Below are 25992 nucleotides of genomic sequence, written 5' to 3'. Positions count from 1 at the left end.
GAGCAGGAGGGGAGACTTACGCTTGTGGGGGGAGGGGGAGTGTAGTATTCCAAACACAAGGCCGGAGGAATCCTGCATAATACACTCCCCTGTAAGAGACTCATGGTAGGGGTGCCTGGGTGGCTCAGTGGGTTGGGCGTCTGACTTCGGCTCAGGTCATGATCTCGCAGTCCGTGGGTTCAAGCCCCATGTCCGGCTCTGTGCTGACAGCTCAGAGCCTGGAGCTTGCTTCATATTCTGTGTCTCCCCCTCTCTCTGAACCTTCCCAGCTCATGCTCCCTCTCTCAAAAATTAAAAAAAATTAAAAATAAATAAATAAATAAATAAAAATAAAAATAAAAATAATAAAGAGATTCATGGTATACATCAGCATGTTAAAGGCCCAAGAAGTCCTGCAGAAATAAGGCTGAGCATGCCCTACGTATTAACATCCCAAGGATGTTACTCTGGGAAATGCTGATAGAGGCACTATTGTTCTCATAGCCTACAAGAACCTTCCGTATAAAACAAAAGCTCTTGTTCATAGAACTGGAAAACTATGTGTCCTCTCAGAACAGCCAAAATACCTTGGAGTTGCTAATGTAATTCTAAAGTATTTTCCTTGGCACAGACCTATAAAAACATATGGCTTCCACAACTGCTGACACACTCCCAGTATCACAGATGAAGGAAAATCCACAGCTAGAAACCAGCAGGCCAGATTCAAAGGTCTACCTCCAGCACAGACATCTGCTTTATTTTTGAAAAGATGTATGTACAGCCTCAGTACTGGGGTGAATTGAGAAAACTTTCAAAAATGTAAAGTAAAAATGATCAACCACCAATGATCAACTTTACAAAGATTAAACCCTGAAAGATGCCAGACGTGAACAAAGATTGCCCTTGTTAGCCTAAAATGTCCGGGAGGAAGACAGATTTTGCTGTTTATTATACATGATGCATAAAGAAGGAAATGTAAATAAATAACAAATACACATGTGCAGATTTTGTATACAAGGCACTGTGCTAGGGGTGACAATGACCAAAAGGGACGGAGGACAACCAGGGTGCATAAGAATATGGATTCTAGAAAAGTAGCAATCCAAAACTGAGTATCAGTAAGTGCCCAACGAATGGTGTGGTATAAAGACTAAATTTTATAGGAGCTAATGGGCACCTCAGTGACTCAGTAGGTGAAGCATCCGACTCTTGATCTCAGCTCAGGTCTTGATCTCAGGGTCGTGAGTTCAAGCCCCGCGCTGGGCTCCACCCTGGGCATAAAGTTTACTTTAAAAAAAAGTTTGTGGTTTTGTTGTTGTTGTTGTTTTTAACAATATCTCAGAACTGCTAATGCTAATAATGAGTTTACCTTAACAAAGCCCTTATTGTGCCAGACACTGTTCTCCATGCTTGTGTACAACTTAATTAATGTTTGCAACTATGAGGTAGGTCCTAGGAATATATCAAAATACGGCCTTGGCCTCAGCATTCAATGGAAATGTTACTTAGCTTCAGCTTCAATCTTCAGAAGGGTGAACTTCTGCCTGATCAATGATCATGTTGTGACAGGGGTGACCAACATATTTAAGTAATGTAACAAGGTGAAAAATAAAAAAATGAAGCATGTTTGGATTCGTCATCATTATCTGAACATACCCTTTCAAAAAACAGGTTTAGTTTAGTGGAAATCTCCTTATGAGCTTTATCTCTTGAAACGTTATCTGTTGGCAGAATTATGTTATTTTTTATTGAAAGAATAAAATATAAGCATGAAACATATTAATCTTTTACAGAAAACAATTACAATGTACACCTACAATTATTAAATAGGATTAATTAACTGCATTACTAACATTAAGATTACATTAAAAAAGAGAACAGTAGGGGTGCCTGGGTGGCTCAGTTGATTAAGCGTCCGACTCTTGATTTCAGCTCAGGTCATGATCTCACGGTTCATGGGTTCAAGCCCCTATTCGGGCTCTTTCTCTCACTCTCTCTGCCCCTCCTCTGCTCTCTCTCTTTTTCTCTCTCTCTCAAAATAAATAAACTTAAAAAAATTTTTTTAAAAAAAGAACAGTATATACTTTCTGAACAAGTGCGTATAAATGTTTTTAAATTACAATAGGCATTCTACTTCTAAACTCTATGGAATTGCTTGGTGTGCTTGTAACATTAAACAGAATAACTTCAAAAAAAAAAAAAAGAGTTTAGGGGTGCCTGGGTGGCTCAGTCAGTTAAGCGTCCGACTTCAGCTCAGGTCATGATCTCCCAGCTCATGGGTTCAAGCCCTCTACCAGGCTCTGTACTGACAGTTCAGGGCCTGGAGCCTGTTTTGGATTCTGTATCTCCCTTTCTCTCTGCTCCTCTCCCGCTCATGCACGCACACACGCACGCACACAAACACATTCTCTCTCTCTCAAAAATAAACAAACATTCAAAAAAAATTTTTTAAGAATTTTATAGGGGCGCCTGGGTGGCGCAGTCGGTTAAGCGTCCGACTTCAGCCAGGTCACGATCTCGCGGTCCTTGAGTTCGAGGCCCACGTCGGGCTCTGGGCTGATGGCTCAGAGCCTGGAGCCTGTTTCCGATTCTGTGTCTCCCTCTCTCTGCCCCTCCCCCGTTCATGCTCTGTCTCTCTGTCCCAAAAATAAAATAAAACGTTGAAAAAAAAAAAATTAAAAAAAAAAAAAAAAGAATTTTATAAAAGGAGGTGGGGCACCTGGGTGGCTCAGTCAGTTAAGTATCCGACTCTTGATATCAGCTAAGGTCTTGATCTCAGAGTCTTGAGTTGAAGACCTGCATTGAGCCTACTTAAAAAAAAAAAAAAAAAAAAAAAGTTTAAGTAGAATAACGTTCAGAAATTATATGTGCACCCTTATGGGCACCTGGGTAGCACAGTTGGTAAGGCATTCGACTCTTGATCTCCACCCAGGTCATGATGCACAGTTCGTGAGATCGAGCCCCAAGTCAAGCTCTGTAGTGACAGTATGGTGCCTGCTTGGGATTCTCTCTCTCTCTCTCTCTCTCTCTCTCTCTCTCTTAAAATAAATAAACTTAAAAAAAAAATGAACCTATAAGTACCCTTAGCATTCATACTATGGTGTCTAAACAACATATTTCACTACAAGGAATCAGAGCTCCTTCTAGAAATGGCTGGTCTGGGATGGGAAATGTGCAAGATGAACTTGGAACATCCTGCCATAAAACTAAACAGGGAAACAAAGACCACTAGAATTGTATCCAAAGGACTCTGGAGCCAACCTGAAGAGGCTCCCACCAGGTAAAGATGGAACAATTTGAAATCAATAAAAATAATATTTATAAATGGATTGAAATACATGAAATAGGTTGAAATCCATGAGTTTATAATATTTTAAAAAATAACTTCATTGGTCACCTTTGCAGGTAATAAGAAACCAAATGGAAAACTAGTAAAGAAAGGGAAAGAATGAAGCAGTAAATTGCTTTCCCCTTATGACCTATAGGGATCAGCACACTTTTTCTACAATGGGCTATATAGATCTTTTCAGTTCTGTGGGCTGCATATGGTCTCAGTGGCGACTACACCCCTAAGCCCGGGTATTGAAAAGCAGTCATAGACAATATGCAAACAAATGAGCATGGCTGTGTTCTAATAAAACTTTATTTACAAAAATAAGTAGCAGGCTGGATTTAGACTGTAAACCTTAGTTTGCTGACCTTCGATCTAAGTTAACTAATAGTTTATAAGGGATAGTTTCTCTCTCTCTTTTTTTTTTAATGTTTATTTTTGAGACAGACAGAGACAGAATGTGAGTGGGTTAGGAGCAGAGAGAGAGGGAGACAAGAATCGGAAGCAGGCTCCAGGCTCCAAGCTGTCAGCACAGAGCCTGATGCAGGGCTTGAACTTATGGACTGTGAGATCATGACCTGAGCTGAAGTTGGATGCTCAACCGACTGAGCCACCCAGGTGCCGCCGGAGATAGTTTCTCTTTTAAAAAACAGTATAGCTGAGGGGCACCTGGGTGGCTCAACCAATTGAATATCTGACTTTGGCTCAGGTCATGACCTCACAGTTTGTGGGTTCCAACCCCCACATCAGGCTCTCTGCCATTAGCGCAGAATCACTTTGGATCCTCTGTCTCCCTCTCTCTCTCTGCCCCTCCCCCCCGTCTCTCTCAAAAATAAATAAAACACTTAAAAATTTTTTTTAAATAGTATAGCTGACAGATGAACAAGGAATGACGCAAACAGACCATAACCATTTCAAAACTGCTAATGAAGTAATAATGGACGTGACTGATCATCGGTGGCTGCTAATTTCATAGAGAGACAACCAGACATTAAGCGTCTCATGATATAAGGACAACATCTATGAAAGAGACTTGCAAATTAAAAAGGAGAAAAAGAGAGAGAAATCCAGATCAAGAATCTAAATCTAGGCAACTCCCCTCTACTTGCTGGATGGCATGCTGCCTGAATCAAAAATCACTAAATAAATAATTCAATTCAATAATAAAACCAATTCACTTTAAAACAAAAATCTAAATCCGGCTAACAATTTTCAGGAATTACAAAGGACAGAAAAACATGTTATAGGATATCGTGGGGTTGCATTGAACAAAATCCAGACTGTGAGAAAACTCCACAGGAGTCATCAGATAAAAACCTAAAAATCTAATTAGGAAGTTCTTTACATCCTCTGAAGAATGCAGAGAAGAATGTCACTGTTGCTACCTCAATATTTCACAAGATTTCAAAACCGTGAATTCACAAATATGCTGTACAGCAACACAGAAACAATCTAGGCACTTACAGAGCTGTGAAATTATTATTCTCCCACGACAATGCCAAACGTTCAAAATGTGACCATCAATTTGGCCACTACCAGAGTAATAATTATTTCTGGCAAGAAACACCAATGGATATTAAAAACGATGGATGAAAGTTTGATGAGAAACGGGTTATTTACATAGTCACGAAGTTATCTTCCCGCAAGACACTTACTAATTACAAAGAGGAGAAATAGTAACTTCCTTGGAGAAACCTGGCAGACATAATTTTTACCAAGTGATCATAAGGAACATCAACTGTAGTGGCAAAAATAGATGGCGTCTCATGAGGAGAAGCACCGAGAAGGGCATGCTATCAACTACATAGGGTTCATGCCCAAAATATACAACCTGAACCTACTCGTGAAGAAACATCTGAAGAAAAGCAGAATTCAAGGTCCTAGAAAATAAATGGCTTGTAATCTCCAAAAGTCAAGAACACGAGAGACACAAAACAGACTGAAGAGCTGTTCTAGATTGAAGGAGTCTAAAGACACACAACCAAGTATACCACATGACCTTGGCTCATTCTGGACACCTCATCCCCAAATTTTTTTTTAAGGATTTATTATTATTTTTAAATGTTTATTTACTTTGAGAGAGAGAAAGAGAGAGCAGGGAAGGAGCAGAGAGAGAGGAAAAAAAAGAATCCCAAGATGACCAGGGGCTACTTCCCACGAACCACGAGATCGTGACCTGAGCCAAAATTAAGAGTCGGATGCTTAATTGACTGAGCCATCTGGTCGCCCCTAAGATTTTATTCTTAAGTAATCTCTACACCCAACATGGGTCTTGAACTCACAACCCCAAGATCAAGAGTCAAATGCTCCACCTACTGAGCCAGCCGGGTGCCCCCAAATTCTCTTAAATATTTTGTTTTGCTAGAAAAGACATTGAGAAGACAACCGGCAAAATTGGAATGAGGTCTATAGATGAGACTGTAGGACATAATTTCCTGATTTTGATAACTATATTGTGGTAATGGTTATCCGTTTTTAGACCTATACATGAAGTTACCTAGGGGTAAAGGAGCATTGTACTTGCAACTTACTCTCAAATGGTTCAAAGAAAAAGTTATAGAAAGAAAGATAAATAAAACGTAGCAAATGTTAACATTTGGTGAAGTCTAGAGGAAAACACATGGGAATTCCTCATACTATCTTGTACTTTCTCTGTGTCTGAAATTATCTCAAAATAAAAAGTTAAATTAACATATATACTCCATATATATGAACTAATTGTATATATCATTCTGTTGACAACTAATAATTCACATAAACTAGCAATTCTGTTACAGTAATATGTAACTCTTTCCAAAGGCAATTGATAACCATGTAAGCCCAAAATCTGCATTAAGTACTGAAAGTTGATGTGCTAATTACTTCTGTTTAAGCATTCCTGGTTCTCCCATGACTATACCATTTGAGTATTTCCGATAAAAATATTTCAAGGGGTGCCTGGGTGGCTCAGTAGTGGGATAGAGCCCTGTATCAGGCTTCGCGCTCACAGCACAGAGCCTGTTTGGGATTCTCTCTCCCTCGTGCTCTCTCTTTCTAAATAAATAAATAAATAAACTTTAAAAAAATATTTTAAAATAGTGCAAGAAAACATCCACTTATTAAGATATTGACTAAAAGTCTTGGCCGCTAAACATCTTAATAAAGTTGTAATAATACTATAAATTATTCTGATGACATTAGTCATTTCTTTTTATATCCCAGAGATTCTATGATGCATTTAGTTTTAGCCTTGTACAAACCCTGGTTTCAAAATGCAGTCTATTTAGCCAAAATTTTAATCCAGTATCCTTCAAATACACCATTATCCCCATTTTGCCAAAGAGTGCCCTAGGGCCACAGGGGCACAGAGCCAGACCATGGCTGGGCTGAGATTCAAGGCCAAGACTGAAGTCTCAGACCCTTTAGCCAGATTGCCTCCCAGAGGGAAAAGGAGCGGCCTGTCAGTTCGCTCCTCTACCCCTCAGGCCTTGCACTGCTCTCCACACAAGTTCCTCTCTCCTCTTTCAATGTCAAGCAAAAGCAACTGCTTATTAAGAGGCTTTCCCAAACACCAGGTGCTCTTACCATCCCAGCCCCTCCCTGCATTAACTCTCCTTAGGAGGGTCTGGGAACACCCCTGCTATCATGATCCCTTTCCAACTCCAAGCTTCAGCACCAGCATCTCCCTCCCTGACAAGCATTTTACAACACAAAAGCTTATGGTGTCAAGTGTTTTCGTGTCACATATCTTTAACACTCCTGCTCTAATGCTCTACCTCTCCTCCATGGATTCCTCCTAGAAAACAGTTAAATAGATAAGCAAAGACTGTATCCAATATACACAGAAAATCATACTCTGGGGTGCCTGGCTGGCTCAGTTGGTGGTGGAGCGTGTGACTCTTCATCTCACGGTTGTGGGTTTGAGTCCCACGTTGGGTGTAGAGGCTGCTTGAAAATAAAATCTTAAAAAAAAAAAAAAAAAAGAAAGAAAGAAAGGAAGAAAAAATGCACACATGTGCAAGAAAGTGGGGCTGGTCAGGAGTAGGAAGCAGACAACAGACCACAGACCAAGTCAACAGATGCACATGACGATCTTACATATATGGTATCTAAGGAACCAAGTTTACTGCCTCAAAATGTGAGAAGAAAAACACAAGGGGGATTGGAGGGAATAGATTAAGCAAAGCTGCAGTGCACAGCAAGGCAAAGAAAGATGGAGACAACAATGAACTCCATCTCTGAAACTGTAAAGAGACCAGCCATTAAAGTTCTGACTATCCCAGGCAGAAGCAGGGATTAAAAGTGCCTCCTCTGTGATAGGGCTGGAAATGACACCGAAAGGAACAAATGCAGAGATGTTACTCCTCGCTCATCTCTTACTTGTACACACTACTGCTTTGTGAATTGTTCCAAATGGCATTTTCACATTAACTTGGTTGCCAACTCTCAGTACAGGGACAGTCTAGGACTGTGGCTGGAATGATGGCCCTAACACTTCCCACACAGGTGATCCTGGCCCCGCACTTAGGCTCTATCGCAGCTTACTCAGGGATAAAAGAGAGCTTCCGGTAGCAGTCACGCAAGTGTCCCATGTGGTAACAGTGGTAAACAGTGTGACATAGTGCCCTGGAACACTGCAGGTGCTTATGGGGCTGTTTTTTTTAAATGTTGATGTTAAATATTCATGCTGTCAACATTCAACAAATGTCTGTGAGTCACTTTTTTTTTAATTTTTTTAATGTTTTAATTTTTGAGAGAGAGAGAGATGGAGACAGAATGCAAGCAGGGGAGGGGCAGAGAGAGAGGGAAACACAGAATCTGAAGCAGGTTCCAGGTTCTGAGCTGTCAGCACACAGCCTGACACAGGGCTCGAACTCATGAACTGCAAGATCCTGACCTGAGCTGAAGCTGGACACCCAACCGATGAGCCACCCAGGTGCCCTTGTAAGTCACTTTTCATGAGTCAGGTGTTACAGTTTAATAAAGAAGTATTTTGAGGTGTGCTTTCCCTGTAGCACTGCTTTCTGCAGGGCTTGCTGTAGACCCCTCGGAGCAGTGGAGAAAGTAAAGCCCAGTGATGCAGCTGAGCAAGTCCTAGTCCTGCTTCCATTCTTTTTTTTTTTTCAACGTTTATTTATTTTTGGGACAGAGAGAGACAGAGCATGAACGGGGGAGGGGCAGAGAGAGAGGGAGACACAGAATCGGAAACAGGCTCCAGGCTCCGAGCCATCAGCCCAGAGCCCGACGTGGGGCTCAAACTCCCGGACCGCGAGATCGTGACCTGGCTGAAGTCGGGCGCTTAACCGACTGCGCCACCCAGGCGCCCCCTGCTTCCATTCTTCATAACTGTTTGATCCAGGCAAGTTCACGATCATCCTGAGCTTATGCTCCTCATGGGTGGGGTGGGCCGGGCCGGGCCGGATGCTCCCTTCCAGCTCAGAGGGCTACAGGGTACCCAGGCAGAGGGTCCTTGCAGAGGAACCTGAGGGAAGAACACCCAACCCACCCTAGCAGGTATGTGTTATAAATCTGACCTTAGTGACCCCAATGTACACTTTTTGCAATTTATGGAGAAGAATGTAGTTCCAAACATCAGAAATCACTACTGCCAACAGATATGGACTTGTAAACTGATCCACTTTTCACACCATTGATTCCTACTTCTTTTTTCTTCCTCATTGTTAGATCCATCTTTTTTTTTTTTTTTTTTTTTTTTTTAAAGTAAGCTCTATGCCCAGTATGGAGCTTGAACTCACAACCCTGAGACCAAGAGTCACATGCTCCACTCACTGAGCCAGCCGGGCAGCCCTAGATCCATCTATTTTTAAAAATTTTTTAATCACAGTTTCTCTCTCTCATATTTATGTTTTTTTTTGTTTTCCACACATTTTTTTATAGACGTTCCTACAAATAATGACCCCATTCACTGTATGAGGTTTAAGACATTTATCTCACTAAGATTTAGTGTCTTGCAATAGCCAGATCTCAAGAAGGGCTTACTTAGGACCCCAAGTGCCTCCCCAGCTTCTATCAACCATACTCAGAAGCCCTTCTAATTAATCTTTCCACCATGCTATTGTTTTCAAAAAGAAACCACCTGAAAGATAATTTGGGAAGTGAAAGAAAAAGCACTGAATTACCTGAATCCTGATGTCAAACCATCTTACACACACACACACACACACACACACAGAAAGGGGAGTAAGGAGGAGACTAATACATTCTCTGCAATTCTTAAAATAATTCTGTGTAAATGTTTAGTTATTTATTTCTTTAATACTCAATTTACTGTAATAGTTATAAATGACTGGGACTGATTTTTAACTTAGCTTTAAAAAGGCAACCAATTTATACAGTATTTTATAAAATAAATAACAGGGAAATAATATTTGCATGCTCGGTTCACCAGAGCTCGGTTTATTAACCAAACTATGTTGTAATCCAAGTGGCAGGGGTAGCAAGCACGTTTATGCCTCCCCCTTCTTCCACACCAAAGACACACTGTGTAATCTTCCAACCCTCACCCACTTCAACAAGGAAAAACTGTCCCAAGTTCAAAACAGTTCCAATGTTAGTAGATAACCACTTTTTTCTCCCAAAGAGGGTAATGAGTGGTGGTAAAGCTCTGGGGGCCACCCATTAAAGGTTATTTAAGTCTTCCGGAGCACAGTCGTGATAGAACAACTCAAACCCCAGCTACTCACTCATACACGGTCTATTTGGGAAGGCACATTCCTAGGTCTGGTTCATAAAGTCGGAACAAATGTGCCACCCTCCACCCCAACTGGTAACTCACATCAGGATTTCTGAACTGCGAAACAAAGGTCAGCTGTCCTCCCAAGAGGAGGAGTTAGTTACATCAGGCCTGTGGGTAAAGTCACAAGGGTGGAACGGGGAACACCTAGACTTTAAACTCACAACCAAGTTCAAATCTTTGCACCGGTCGATTATCAGTAGCATGACCTTGAACAAGATACTTGACCTCTACTAATCTGCCTGCACAGCAGCAAAATAGGAATAAGTATCTATTTCATAGCAGGTCAGAAGCTATGAGAAATATTAAGGTTTTAGCACCTACTGCCAAGCGCTTTCCAAATGGGGTGGAGCTCTTAACACCCCTCAGGAAGAGCAAATGAGAGCACCCACTTTACCATACGTTTGCCAGCATTTAAAAATCTCATTAAGACAAAATCTCTGGTAATTTGGTGGGCCAAAAAACCAAAACAAAATAAAACAAAAAAGATTCTTTTCTTTTCTAGCATTGTTTGACTACCTGGGAGGTTGAACACAGTTTCACATATGTGGTGGTCATTTGTAGTTTCTTCTTTGGGGAATTCTTTGTTTATATTTATTTTATGGTTACCTTCCACAATTATGGTGAACACTTGGCGCCTTGTTCCTCTTGAATGAGACAGAGTTCTAAAATGCTATAGTACTGGGGCGTATGGGTGGCTCAGTTGGTTAAGCGTCCGACTCCTGATTTTGGCTCAGAGCATGATCCCAGGGTCATGAGATCAACCCCCATGCTGGGCTCTGTGCTGAGTGTGGAGCCTGCTTGGGATTTCTTTCTCCCTCTGCCCCTCTCCCCTGCTCACACACACACTCTCTCTTTCACTCTCAAAATAAATAAATAAACATTAAAAAAAAAAAAAACCAACTTCAAAATGCTATAGCACAGTTTGAAAGCATGAATGTGAGTTCATTTCCTGTCCTGAGGACTCCAGATAACTAAAGTTAGCACCCCTTATCACTTCCACAAAAGGTCCTGAAAAGGGCCATGTTTAGGAAGACATTTGTAGGATTTTATTTTCAAACTCTGAAATGTATTTCTAAACAAACTGTTCATCTTCCCATGAAAATCTGTAGGCTACATACATAACGAAAAGAAAAGATTTAAGATTCTGAAATTTATTTTAGAACCTTAAAGGTACCTGTCAACTGAGCTAACTCAGAGCATTCTAACAACTTATGAGTCTAAGAAAGAAACTGTACAGCATCCCAGAGCTGTTCACTAAGTAGCACATGTGGTAGAGAGGAAAAGGCAAGCCCCCTTTACTTCCCTGTGTGCCCTTCATCCCCGAATGCCGAGGGTTGGGAAATTGCATTTATATCACCGTCCCTTAAATCCAATCCAGTTTGGGAGAAAACAATAAAACATGGAACATATAATGGGGCACCTGGGTGGCTCAGTCGGTTAAGCGTCTGACTCTTGACTTCGGCTCAGGTCATGATCTCATCTCTATTCGTGAGATCGAGCCCCACATTGGGCTCTGCACTGACAGTGCGGAGCCTGCTTGGGATGCTCTCTTTCTCTCTCTCTCTGCCCCTCTCCCTCTCTCTCTCTCAAAAATAAATCAACATTAAAAAATAATAATAAACATGTGAGACATTTAAAAACCTCCTCCTAAAATACATGATCAGATTAGCCAATTGGGGGCAGTTCTCTATAAGCTTTTAAGCAGTCAGTCCTTTTCCAGCCCCAATTATTTATCATACCTCAGTATCTGCTCCTGACAGCAAAGGAGTTGTATTTTGATTCCACCTTTATCATCCTTCAAAATCAGCCAGCCCCAGACATTAAAAAGAGGAAACACTTACCAGGTGGGTCCTATCTTCCAATCAATGCCCAAAGGTTCATCATTTAACATGTAGCTAGAAGGTTCCCAACGTTTTTGGTTTTATAGTGGGGTGAAGAGGAAGGGCCCGTACTGACGACATGTCCAAGACCCCCGCTCCAGCCACCCTGCCCTGATTTGAGGACACAAAGCCATCCAACCATCCAAGGCACTGCCCCTCAATTTCGGCCAGCTCCACCTCTGCACATACATCCCCATCTTCAACTCTTGGGCGAGTCTGTAAAACTGGAAGGACATCTCCTGCTGAGCGTCCTCCATCCATGAAAGAAGACTGCCTTCTTCCCAGTTCCATTCTCATTTCCCCTTCCCCCTCGTCTTCTCCATTCATCTTCCACCCTAGCCTACTGCCCTACGAACAGGCTCCCACGCCAGCATCCCAAACACACCCTCTCCAAGGCCCGCGGCTCTTCCCTTCCCTCTACTTGCCATAGCCAAACGTCTTAAATGGGTTGTCCAGGTGACAGTAGACAGGAAATGTGTAAGGTACACAGGGGTAGAGAGGGAAGTCTGGTCTGGGGTTCCGGCTAAGTGAGGGACGGGCCACTACCTGGGACCAGTCCACAACACAGCACTCGGGCACCCGACTGGGAAGAGCTGAGCTAGTACTTCTGCCTCCCCGGCTTCATCACTCCCGTTGCCTGAACTGCTGGTCTCAGTGGGCACCAACAGCTTCCTGTCGCTAAATTCCCAAAGCTCCTCTTCATTCCACCGTCTTCTTGTATCCTCTCTCTGTGGCATCTGACAGTGAGGACCAGCTTCCATAATGTCACGGGACCTGGGCACTCCTCTTACCTTGGCAAAAGCTCCTTTCCATCCTGCCTCAGGGACTTCTTTCTCTGCTCGGAGCAGCCTGTCCCTTCTTCTCTGGCTCCCTTGCATCATCCCGAGGCTGCAGTTTCAACTATCCACGCATCACCTGCTCACACCCCAGGTGTCTCCAATGAAACTTAGCAGTTCCTCCAAATGAAAGACCCTTGCAGCCTGTGAGTTCTGCTGTTGCCAAAGTAGTCAATGAGCATCCGTTCAGCGTCGGGTGGGGGCGGGGGCAAAGATGGCACACCAGGGTCCCACATGGAAGAAGTCATTCCCTTGGAGGCACCGAGGCTCAGACATCAAGAGTTAAGTGTGACATCAGCCACTTTCTGCCTCCGGTTACTTCCCCTCCCCGCATAAATTCAAGTCACCATTCCAGTCTCTCCCATCCTACCCTTCCTCTCCATCCAGTTACTCTTGGGAGACTTTTCACATCACCCCAGACTCCTGTGAGTCTCCTAACCCTTGTAGCTCCTTTCAGATCTTCTCCCTCCAATCACTATAGTCTAGGCAAACGTACTAGCCACATCACTTCCCAGTGTAATTTTCTATGGTTCTCAGCCACTTCCTGAGTAAGCCCAGATTCTTTCACGACATTCAAGGCATCCCATGCCCTGGCCCCTCATCATGCAGCCAAAGGGAGTAACTTGTATTACCCCAGACAGCCCTGAACTTTTTGCCTTTGCTCTTCCAGTGCTGGCTTCCACCTCATGATTGGGGTGAAGGAAGACTTAACACTTCTCACTCCTGCATGTTTAAAATTTTTTTATAATTAACAAGAATTACATTGAATTAAAGAATGACTGGGGCACCTGGGTGGCTCAGTCGGTTAAGTGTCCGACTTCGGCTCAGGTCATGATCTCGCAGCTCATGGGTTCGAGCCCCGTGTCGGGATCTGTGCTGACAGCTCAGAGCCTGGAGCCTGCTTTGGATTCTATGTCTCCCTCTCTCTCTGCATCCCTGTCATCTGCTCATGCTCTGTCTCTCTCCCTCTCTCAAAAATAAATAAATATTAAAAAAAAAATAAAATAAAGAATGACTGAGTTTCAGGGACTAGTTGTTTGTTTTTAAAGATTTTATTTTTTAAGTAATCTCTACACCCAGTGTGGGACTTGAACTCACAACCCCAAGATAAGGAGTCACATGCTTTACCAACTCAGCTAACCAGGCACCTCAGGGACTAGTTTCAAACAATTTCTTCTCCCTAAGTTCCTTGATCATGCTAGCCCAAAACAACTTTTCTTCAACAAGCTTATTTTTTTTTTTGATGTTTATTTACTTTTTGAGAGAGAGAGAGAGAGAGACAGACAGAGAGAGAGCATAAGCGGGAGAGGGGCAGAGAGAGAGGGAAGCACAGAATCTGAAGCAGGCTCCAGGCTCGGAGCTGTCAGCACAGAGCCCGATGCGGGGCTCGAACTCACGAACTGCGAGATCATGACCTGAGCTGAAGTCAGACACTCAACCGACTGAGCCACCCAGGTGCCCCAACACTACTTCAATTTTTAAGCCCTTTAGAGCAAAGCTGGATCTACTTCATCATATCTCCCATATCCCTGAGCCACTGCCATGATAGGTCCTCAGTAAATATCAGATGAAATTGAGAATTATGAATGAATCTTAAGAATGCCAATCTAAATTTCCCCAGTTTGGCAAGTAAAGTTGACTCTAAATTGGAATGACTATATTGGACACCTGGGTGACTCAGTTGGTTAAGCATCCAATTCTTGGTTTCGGCTCAGGTCATGATCTCACAGTTTGTGGGTTCGTGGGTTCAAGCCCTGTGGGGCTCTGCGCTGACAGCATGGAGCCTGCTTGGGATTCTCTCTCCCTCCTTCTCTCTCCGCCCTACCCTGACTCGCATGTGCACACACGCTCCCTCTCTTTCTTGCTCTCAAATACATAAATGAAACATTTTTAAAAAATAAATAAATTGGAATATAAGTAGGATATCTGCATTATATATATTTGGATTATTGCATCTTCCAGTGAGTTAATCATTATGTCATTTTTTAGGTCACAATTTTGTAACTTTGCACATCACTATAAAGGCAGGAACACTATGTTAAAGGTTACTTTTTGTTAGTGTACCAGCCTACTTTCTCCTCAAGAATCCCAAGAAGTGAGATCGATGAAGAATGAGACCAGCCTATAACTTTCCAACAGTAAAGCAAGTCAGGTAACCCTGCCAGATCCACCTACTCAAAGAAAAAAGACTGACAGGGTTCAAGTCCCCTCCACCGAACTGCTCATCATTTGTCCCAGCAATCCAAGTGCCAAAAGTTCCGCCACACAGGCAGGGCCCTTGCAAAAGCTCATTCCATGTAAAAAAAAAACCCTCATTAAACCCTGAGTTATATTTAGAAAAACATGGAACAGAAGTTATATTTAGATGAAATGGCTTTAAAGAATTTTACCAAAAGCAGCATGTTTATACTGATCTTCCAGAAGAAAAAGATTTACTTATCAGCTTTTACACACAGCTTCTAAAGACAGACAACTTCTCTATCTGTACACATAGATTTCTGCTTGGGTTCCTTCATGTCGGGCAGAAAACAAGAGCATCCAGGATACTTGCAAGACCTCCCATGGGAAGCGACAGGATAGGAAGGACTGAAAAACACGCACATGTTTGGAGAACAGAACAACTTCATACAGAAGCCTGAGTCGAGATGGTCCAAGAAAGGTGCCAGCAATGAGATGCTTGAGCTGCATGACAGTGGTTCTTAAATTCATGAACTGGAACCCCAAGCCATAGACTCCCTTGACAACTCTACCCAGAAGTGTTCTTTTCCAAAATGCCATTAGCACACATGTCGCGGTCAAACTACCCTCTACCATTTCATAGCTAAGTCACCGAACCACATTCAACATTTTCTTTTTGGCTCTTATTAGTCTTACACTATTTTTTTTTAACTCTTTAACGTTTATTTATTTTTGAGAGAGAGAGGGAGACACAGAATCTGAAGCAGGCTCCAGGCTCTGAGCTGTCAGCACAGAGCCCGACGCGGGGCTCGAACCCACGAACCAAGAGGTCATGACCTGAGCTGAAGTCGAATGCTTAACCCAGTGAGCCACCCAGGCGCCCCAGTCTTACACTATTTTTGACATCCACTTTCCTCTGTGTTGGCTTACATTTTCCTAACAAAAAAACTAGTCAACAGCACCAAGGTGGTTTAGTAAACTTGTGAAGCCTTTTCATGAATGAATGTGTCATTTCAGGGTGGCTTTTGGAGGGAGTGAAAGACGGTTTGTGGCAGTTATTCATCTCTTCATAGGCCACAGGGTCCCCAGGGCTCCAGAGGAGAATGAATCATGGCTTGGAGGCTTGGCACACACCCCAGGCTAAGGGGACCTCTTCTCTAAAGAGCCTCAGGAAGAGGCCACTTCCCAGCCTCCCAGCCAAACCAGAGTGGAGGGCAAAGGTAACGCATGGGGAAGACAAGTCCAAACTGCGGGACTGGCCAGCCCCCAGTCATCCCATCAGGAATTATGCCAGTGCATGAGGGTGCGGCAGCCCTCTTGCTTGCTATTCCTAGGGCCAATTAACACCCTGAAAACCTCCAGCCAACCCCTACTTTTGCTTGTGGCTTGGTATTTCCAGAAAGTGTGAGAACAGCAGAGAACTGAAGTCACCCAGTTTTGTACTACTTAGAGGCTTTAGAGTAGCAACGCCTAAAGTTGTGAAATCTAGTAGTAAAACAAAAAAAGACCCAGGATGCCAAAAGGGAGAGCAGATCATATATTCCAGGCACCCCTCTGCGTCCAGCTTCAGTTACCTCCCCCTCCCCTCTTCTACCCCTTATCTATGTACATTCATTTTACCAGGCTTGGACCCCAAAAGAGGACCACTTGGTCTGCACCTATAGTTTGCCTACCGTGAAAATCACATTAATTACGTTAATATAATCATCCACAGGAAAAGCATCATCTTGACCCTATAGTCCAGACAATCAAGTGCTTAAGTGTTTCCTCACTTGCTTTCTGAAAAGCCCATGATGTTCAAGGATAGGGTCAAAATTAGCAGGTTCTATTGAGCTCATCTAACTGCAGGAAACTCCCCCAGTATATCAATAAACTTTTGAACCAGGCAGGCCTAACACCATTAAAGGCACAGAAGGGGCACAGAAACTACAGGGAGATTGAACTTACTTCTATACGGGAAGTTCACCAGGGAGACCAGATTATGTAGGAGAGTGGGACAGGATACACTAAGGTCTTTAGGAAAGGTCGACAACAGGGACTTGGGTGTCCCTGGAGGTTTAAAAGAAGGATGGTGACATGGGCCAGGGCAGTGAACAGCTGCAGGAATGAGCAGGGACAGTCAGAGACATGCAGAGGAGAAGGTTGGCTTCTCCAAGGCGGGCTCCAAAAGTCCCACGCAGGCCTGGATTTATAATCAGGAATCCCCAGGACCAGCAAGAAATCAGCCTGTGGAAGTTCTGAGGCAAAAGAACATGTAAGATGGAAGAAGGAAAGAAGGGCAGTAGAAGATGGTGGAAAGACGGGACCAACACAAACAGAAAACCAGTCCCCCTGAGGCTCTTGGGGTGGGGGTGGGGGGAGCAACAGATGAAGACAGGCAGTTGTCATAGTTCTCCTTCAAAGAGGAAGAGTCAAAACACCCCAAAGAGAAACGGGTAGGTGGAAGGACAGCCTGCTTGAGGGAAAAACTGGTCATATTTGGGACATTTCTGGTGACTTGATCTGCACCAGGACCTGGATCAGTGCTGACTCACAGCCGTTAATGCCTCCCAGACTCCTCTCTCTAGACATCTAATGGTAAATGGAAAAATGGGACTTTGTTACAGGAACCCTAGCAAACCTGAGCTTCCAAACCCTTTTAGAACTCAGCTACATCGGTGCACAAGGAAGAGAATCAGTGAACACCTAAACAAAGTCGCTGCAGCTTGTTTTGCTCAACTTTTTACTTTACCCACTTTCAATATGAATGAGAAAAGGCACCAGACGCCCATATCCAGCTTATATTCAGGACTTCCCGGGGTGCTCCAAAGAAGGGACAAAGCTGCGGGGCTTTCCCGGCTAGAAAGATGAAGGTGTGTGGTCCCACGCCCCTCTCCCCAGGTCAGAGCCCCCCACCTCCACTCTCACATCCCTTCCGGCCAAGAGAGCGCCTCCACTCTCCATCGACTGTGTACCATGACAGTAGGGAGCGCCCATTCAGTACAGAGCGTTTCTCAGGCGGCCCTTTAATTATGACCATTATTTAAGGACAGCTTAAGCATAAAGTGAGTTTGTCAGGCCTGCTCCTGAGGCGCCAACACCTCCCGCCCCCGAAAAAAGAACGAACTGGCGTGCACTGGCAAGCAAAGAGAACCACTACGGTGCTCGTGGGGCCCAAGGGACGGCGGCGCGCAAGAGTCCGACAACAGTCACAGTCTCAGTAGGTAGGTGCTCACCGAAGATCTGCTATCGGACCTAGCACCTGAGCAGCTGGCCCTGGGGTGGGGTGAGGTGGCGGCGGCGCGGGGGACACAAAGGCCTTGCCTGCCCAGGGCTGCTCCCCTCACGACGCGGGGGGCGCGAGTTTAGGGCCAGGGAGGGGGCGATGGAATCCGCCCTCATTTGCACGTCGTCTGGGGCCCGGTCAATTTGCTTAATCACGGCTCTAAATGCCAGCGCGCAGCACACAATGCGCGCCCATTAACAGGTTTAAAGTGTCGCAGCGCTCGCTTTAAATGAGAAAAGCCGGCAACAAAGGGGGAAAAAGCCAAGTTCCTCAACTTGAAGAATGCCTCGGGTCACCCTCGAAATCATCTAGGCGAGTTTAAAATCCCAAGCTCCACAGAACAGTTGAGGCCCCCGCTCGACGGCTGGGGGTAGGGAGGGGGGTGTGAATAATCCGCCACGAATACTGGGTTTCTTAGGAACGAACTCGCAGCAGCCCAGTGAAACTGGAGTCGGGGGCAACGTCGCCAAGCCAGCTCCCCCAGCCCACTGCCCAACTGCCAGGGAAAGCTGACGGATTTCCAGGAAGGAAAGCGAGACACCCCCCCCCCCAACCCCCGTCCAAAAGCGGGCACAAATCCAAGTTCTCCTTTACTACCAGCAAAGAATTTTGGAGGCCGGGGAAGACCCCCAGAAATGGACCCCAAAGCCTCTTCCCCAGTAGAAGGGTAAATTTTAAAGGAACTTTACTTTCCTGCAAGCACTGGCCAGCGCAGCCTAACGCTCGGCAGCCACAGAATAGTTCAACTCCGCAAACTCGTTCTGCCCAGGATCCTCCCGAGACGGCCCCATCCCCCACACCGTCGCCGAGCCCGGGGGCGCATCCCGCCGGCCCGGCCCCCCACCCGCCCCGGCGCGGCCCGACCCGCACTCACCGTGCGCGCTCCTCCCGGAGACAGGGGTCCGTTGGAGAGGTACGGACTGCTCAAGTCCGGGATCATCAGGAACGGGTACCCAGGGTACGGGGGGCCCTTAAAGAACGCGCCGTCCTGGGGCCTTCTCACTGCGGGTGAGACCGAGGCGGGGGTGAGGCCCGGGCCGCCGGGACAGCGCAGCGGCAGGGGACCCGGGGCGGGGACCGCGCTCCAGGACGGCTGTGGCCGCGGGGGACGGAGAGCAGGGGCACGGCCACGGGGCGAGGGGAACCGTGGGCGGCCTGAGCGGAGGCGCTGGGCGCAGCGGGGCCCGCGCGTGGGGGCTGCCCAGACCCGCACGTACCTTCGGCGAAATAGTCCCGCGGCTTCTGGAAGGCGTCCCGGGCGGGCTGCGGGCGCCTCTCCGCCTGCGGAGGAGACACAAAGGCGAGGGCGGGTGAGCGGGCGCGGGGCCGGGGTCCCCCGGGGTCGGCCCCGGGAGCCTCCTTACCTCCGAGTCCGAGCTGCTGCTCTGGTTTTCCGACTCGTTGACCAGGGACGACTTGACCTCGTCCAGGTCCCGCTGTGCCGAGGCACTGTCGCTGCTCGGCTCCTGCTCCTCGCCCCCCTCGTCTTGGAAGGGGATCAGCTCGTCGTTCGCCCCGAGGTCGTCCCCTCCGCCGGCCGCCCCGGCGCCCGAGCCGCCGCCACCGCCGCCGCCTCCCCCGCCGCCGCCGCCGCCGAGCTGGGGCATGGTGGGGCCGCGGGCCGGGGCCGCCGCTCTCCGAGCCCCTCGCCGCCCGCGCCCGGCCCGGCCCGGCCCGGCGCCCGCCCCTCCCTCCCTCCCGCTCGCCTGCCCGCTCGGCTCGCCGCCGCGGCGGCCGCAGCAACAAAGTTTGACAGGGCGTGGCCCCGCGGGAAGCGGGCCGGCGCGGCCGGGCCGGGGCGGGGGCGGCTCGGCTCGGGCCCCTCCGGCAGCGCCCAGCCCAGGGCTCCCCAACTCGCCGCCGCCGCCTGCTCCGCCGGGGCGTCCCAGCGCCTGGCCCGCCGGGGAGGGGCGAGCGGCGAAGGAAGGAGGGATCGCCGGGCTGGGCAGGGGGGCCGGAGGGAGGAGCCCCGGCTGCAAGCTGACACCCGCGCGCCTCGCGGAACCCAGAGAGCCCCGGCGCGCACACACTCACTCGCATTCACACTCGCACACCGCTCACTCACACCTTCCGGGGGCTGCGCCTCCCCGCCGCGCGCGGCCCCGCGCCCCCAGCCTCGTCCTGCCCCTCCCTTGCGCCTCGCCACGCACCCCCGGCGGTCCTTCCCCACCCTCCGGCCCACCCCTCCCACCCCCTAAGCATCCCCTAACTTTCTTCCAAAGAACCCCCCACAACTCCTCACCGCTTCCACACACCCCTCCCACCGCATCGGCGCGCTGGCGGGCGGCACTGCCCCCTGCGGGAAAGCTTCGGACACACAGACTGGCCGCGGACACTCGCTGCCTGGAGTTCCTCGGAGCACTGGACCCCGCCAGCCTGCTCGCCCTCGCCAGATGCGTGGGGCAGAGGATCGGGCCTATTTATGGCATCCCGGAATACGCCGGGTGGCCTTCTGCTCCTGCTCCCGTGGGGTTCCAACGGGCCCCCTCCCTAGCCTGGGTTTTTTACCTTGTTCAGGCGCCTAAAGTCACCCGCCACTAAAATCCCATAGATCACCTGCGCCCCATAGTTCCCGACCGGGTCCTTCCTTAAACGAACAACTCAGTCTTGGTTTCAGAAAGGGTTCGGATTTGGTTCGTTGCGAAGGAAAATTGTGTGCTGGTGATCTCTGGAGTCGTTCACAAAGCTGCCTCGGTAGCCAAGGAGCATATAAAAAAAAAAAAAATACCCAACCAGTCTCATGCTTACTTAAAGAAATGCCTCTTGTAATTACATTAAGCTAGCATCCCTCTCCAACCAGTTCCGGAAAGTTTTAAAAAGTAGATCCCGTGTCATCCACAGTAGGAACTGTTGGTGGTGAGAGCATCCATTTTAAGACCAGACTGAAAGGCAGTATGGGAATAAAACTGTTTTCAAAACTGCCAGGGGAGTTTTCTACAGCGATTCCTCCCCAAAGGGATAAAGTCACAGATACAAGGAAGTACAAAGCAGCGGGGAGGTTGGCAAGGTGAGTTCTGGGTCTTACAGCGAGTGCCCGGCCCCGTGCAGCAACCAGCCCAACAGAATGAGGCCCCTGCGCATATGGATCCTAGACTGATTTTTGGAGAAACATTAAATGAAAGTCAGTGTATATGGCACTCATTCATTTTTGTCTTTTAAAAATTGCATATATGTGTTTGTTCCTGCGCAGAAAAAAGTCTGAGAAGATGCGCAAGTTATCAAAAAATACATCCGAGAAAGTGGAGAGGAGAGGAGCCTGTCTTGTTCTGCTTTCTACATATTTTGTTGTTTGTAGCAACCAGAGATGCCTTATCTCCTGTTTACACAATTAATACATGAATGCAGTCTCAAAGCTTCTTCAAACAATATCCATGGATCTCCAGTAGTATCTTCAGTAAAAGCAAAAGTACCTCTTTCTGGCTTGCCACACCTCCCTCCTGTTAAGCATTGTTACTTGTTAGGTGTATCCTTCTAGACATTTTTCCTGGGCATGTGTAAACACATACACAAATATTGAAATTTGTTTTCACACATATAGAATTGTACTGTTTACATTATTGTGTGATATTTCAATTTTATAAGTTTTTTAAATGGGTGACGGGTATTTTGTGTTGTTGTTTATTTTGTGAGAGAGAGAGAGAGAGCACAAGTGTGAGTGGGGAGGGGCAGAGGGAGAGTGAGAGGATCCCAAGAGGCACTTCGCACAGAGCCCGATGTGGGGCTCCAACTCACGGACTCATGAAAGACCATGACCTGAGCCGAAATCAAGAGTCTGAAACTCAACTGACTGAGCCACCCAGGCACCTCTATACGTTTTTATTTTTATTTTTTTTAATTTTTTTTTCCAACGTTTTTATTTATTTTTGGGACAGAGAGAGACAGAGCATGAACGGGGGAGGGGCAGAGAGAGAGGGAGACACAGAATCGGAAACAGGCTCCAGGCTCTGAGCCATCAGCCCAGAGCCCGACGCGGGGCTCGAACTCCCGGACCGCGAGATCGTGACCTGGCTGAAGTCGGACGCTTAACCGACTGCGCCACCCAGGCGCCCCCTCTATACGTTTTTAAAACAAAGTTTTTCATGTGGTCCGTAAAACATATTAGTTTGCCATGGTTGCTGTAACAAAGCACCACAAACTTGGTGGCTTAAAACACCAGAAATGCATTATCTCACTGTTGTGGAGACAGGAAGTCCAAAATGAGTTTCACTAAATCAAAATCAAGGTGTTAGCAGGGCCGAATTCCCTCCTGAGGCTCTAGAGAGAATATATTCCTTGCCTCTTCCAGCTTCTGGTAGCTGCCAGCATTCTGTCACATCCCATCACTCCACCTTTAGCCTGTGTGGTCACATTGTCTCCTCCTTTGTCTGTCAAATCTCTCTCTGCTTCCTTCTTATAAGGAAGGACACTTGTGATGTCATTTAGGGCCCACCCCGATAATCTTGGATAATCTCCCCACTCGAGATCCTTAACTTAATCACATCTGCAAGACCCCTTTTCCTTATAAGGTAACATTCACAGGTTCCAGGGATTAGTACTTGGACATATCTTTGGGAGTGAGCCATTATCAGCCAGCCACACCTATCAACCTTGAAGAAATGCAAACTGAAACAGCAAGAGATACCATTTTTCATCTCCTAGATTGCCAAAGGCAGAAAACAATAACACCCAGCACTGGGCCCTGTGCTGTAAAACATACAGCTGCTGGGCATGGTTGTGTCACATTTCTGAAGGGAAGTTTGGCAATAGCTATTAAAAACCTTTAAATGTGTGCACTCATCTATACACTTCTAGGATTTTATAGTAAGAAAATAACCAGGCGCACAAGTAAACCTACAGAAATGTGTTCATCATAGTAAAAAGCTGGAAACAATCTCATTGTCCCCAGATAGAGAATTGTTACATAAAATCATGATGCATTCATTCATCCAATGGAATGTTATGACATTGTGAAAATGCTTGTCAATGTGGAAAGAGGCTCATGATAGTGAAAGTAGCAGATTAAAATTAATGTATATAGACTTCTGCTTTCCATTCTAATGGAATACTAAGGTCAAATTGACTTTTCCATCAAGAACCACTATAGGGGCCCCTGGGTAGTTCAGTTAGTTAAGCATCCAACTCTCGATCTTGGCTCAGGTCATGATCTCACAGCTCGTGAGATTGAGCCCCACGTCAGGCTCTGCGTGCTGTCAGTGTGGAGCCTGCTTGGGATTCTCTCTCTCTCTCTCTCTCTCTCTCTCTCTCTCTCTCTCTCTCTGCCCTTCCCCCACTCATGGTCTCTCCCTCTCATTCTTTCTCAAATAAATAAATAAACTTAAAAAAAAACCAAGAACCATTATAAATGTTGGATAAAATGCTAAAATAAAACAACAACAAAACCCAGCTGATTTGAAGGCATCAGAGTCAATCAAATCAGCCAGGACTTAAGGAGTCAAAGAGAAGGAAAGTTCACTGAAGGGAGTTTATAGTTACTACTGTTTTATCCTCTTGGGGCGTTTGGTGACTTACAACATCAGGCAAAGAGGCCTAACGAAAAGCCACTGTTCAAAGCAGGCAGACTACAGCCTCCTGCCTGTTTTCATAGGTCCTGTGAGCTAAGAATGTTTTGGGTTTTTTTTTTTTTTTTTTTTTTTTACATTTTCAAATGGTTCCCAAATAAATCAAAGAAGGAAAATAGTTTGTGATATGAAAATTATATCAAATTCAAATCTCAGTGTTGATAAATCAGGTTTTAATGGAACAGAGATAGCCATGCTAAGTTTACATGGTGCCCTTCACTGCTTTCGCACTATCATGTCAGAGTTTAGTGCTTGCAGCAAAGACTCTTCGTGGTGTTCTCATTGCTTTACACCACTACTCTCTACAGAGTAGGGATGAAGCGTTTCAGATGCCATGTGTATCACTCAAACAAATTTACAAAGCTTGTGAGGAAACAAGGTGTTTATAGCCTGTAGTGTTTATTATATTATTCACCAGCAAGTAGTTCGCAGAAAATATTTACTTTTTTGTTTTGGATTCCTTTTACAAGGCATTAACTACCTGATGACATTTTTTCCCCAGGTTGTATTTTTTGGTTTACTATTTCTGAAGGAATGAATATTCCTTCCAGGTGGTCCAAAAGTTTCCTGGCATGCGCCACCAAGCTTAATATAGAAGTATACATTTGAAGGGCTGTTCACATTGCTACGGTAGGTTCCTGGTGTATCTGCTGCGGTCATAATGAATTTTCCCAGCTATGCCATTTAGTCTTTTCGTAAATACAGAGTTAAGTCATTTTTATGGATGAGTTAAGATTTGAGCAAGAGGACACAGCCTACTCAAGTCAATGAGTTAAAGAATTTTCCCATCTATAAAAATCCCACTGAATCATCCCAATAAATGATTATTAAGCATTCTTTGGACTTAAAAAATAAAGTTGTGCAAGGAACCCATCTTTCCTGCTGTTCTTAAGGTGGAGAACAGGCAAAATGCAAAGTCATGAGGATTTGGGCTTGCATTTGGGCTCTGATAATTACTATGTGATTCTAGCAAGGTCAAGTTAATGTCCTGAAGCCTTGGTTTCCTCATCTATGAAACAGAAAAACAACCACGGGTTGTCCTGTCTGCTCCTGATTATACAGCCAAATCAGTTGTCAAGGACACCTTTGGCCCAATTTCCAATTGGGGAAATATGAAATATGAGGTATAGAGGAGATGACGATTTATCAGCATAAGTCTTATTGTTTAGTATTTTCCTCTAACAAGTTCACTTTCCTTTCACGGTTTACTGTGGACTTTCCAGCTTCTGATCATTTTGTGTTATCGTTCTCAGCAAAATTACATAAGTGATATTTTCTTTTTCTCTCTGATTTTGAAAAAGGAGGTGGCACTCTAGTCCTTTCCTCTAACAGCAGCTTAAAACATATTCCAGTGTTGAGGCACCTGGCTGGCTCAGTCGGTGGAGCGTGGGACTCTTGATATCAGGATTGTGAGTTTGAGCCTCACATTGGGTGCAGAGATTACTTAAAAATCTTAAAAAAAAAAAGAAAGAAAGAAAGAAAGAAAGAAAGAAAGAAAGAAAGAAAGAAAGAAAGAAAGAAAGAAAGAAAAATGTATTCCGGTATCTCAAAGTGGGGCATACCCAGTTTTGATAAAGGGAACTAATTTTTGCTACCAGAGCCCTATGATCAACCAAATTCTGGTATAAACTTGCCAATCCCAATTCCTATCATTTTTGGGGGTTATTTATTTATTTATTTATCATTTTTAAGTAGGCTCCAACACAGGGCTTGAACTCATGACCTTGAGATCAAGTGTTGCACATTCTACTGACTAAGCCATCCAGGCACCCCATCTTTTGGGTATTTATTTATTTATTTTTAGTTTTATTTTTGAGAGAGAGAGAGACAGAGAGGGGGACAGAGGATCCCAAGTGGACTATGTGCTGACAGTCGCAAGCCTGATGTGGGGTTCACACTCACAAACCGTGAAATCATGACCCGAGCCAAAGCTGGATGCTCAACCAACTGAGCCACCCAGGAGCCCCTCTTTTGGGTTTTTAAATAGTATTAATCTACTATCACTTTTCCAAATTATGAAAGGAATATTGGTTCCCTCCACCCCCAACAATCTGAAGCAATACACACCAAGCAGTAAGCAGTGCTATTTTCTGGAGATAAATTAATAGGGAATGGGTCTATTACCTTCTACATTGTCTGTGTGGTAGGTATGTGTGTTTGTGTGTATACATGTATTAGGTTCATACAAATATATATTGAAAAAATTGTGCTTTTTTTAATAGAAAATGG

General features: G+C 45.6%; 1 protein-coding gene across 4 annotated transcripts in view; it reads right to left on the bottom strand.

Moving 5' to 3' along the window:
* TCF7L1 (transcription factor 7 like 1) overlaps positions 1–19827 on the bottom strand; it is a 160280-nt gene extending 140453 nt beyond the window's left edge. For all 4 annotated transcript variants that reach the window (XM_045446675.1, XM_045446676.1, XM_045446678.1 and 1 more), the window contains exons 1-3: positions 19570–19827; positions 19423–19486; positions 19080–19207 (exon numbers count right to left, since the gene is read on the bottom strand). In XM_045446675.1, the coding sequence (XP_045302631.1) occupies positions 19080–19207; positions 19423–19486; positions 19570–19812 (435 nt within the window). In that variant the 5' untranslated portion in view covers positions 19813–19827. The remainder of the gene's footprint in view (positions 1–19079; positions 19208–19422; positions 19487–19569) is intronic.
* Between the last annotated feature and the right edge of the window lie 6165 nt (positions 19828–25992).

Source organism: Leopardus geoffroyi, chromosome A3, assembly GCF_018350155.1.
Source record: "Leopardus geoffroyi isolate Oge1 chromosome A3, O.geoffroyi_Oge1_pat1.0, whole genome shotgun sequence".
In the NCBI taxonomy this organism is placed as follows: Eukaryota; Metazoa; Chordata; class Mammalia; order Carnivora; family Felidae; genus Leopardus; species Leopardus geoffroyi.
Note: the sequence above shows the minus strand (reverse complement) of the source record. Positions and strands in the feature narration are given on the sequence as shown.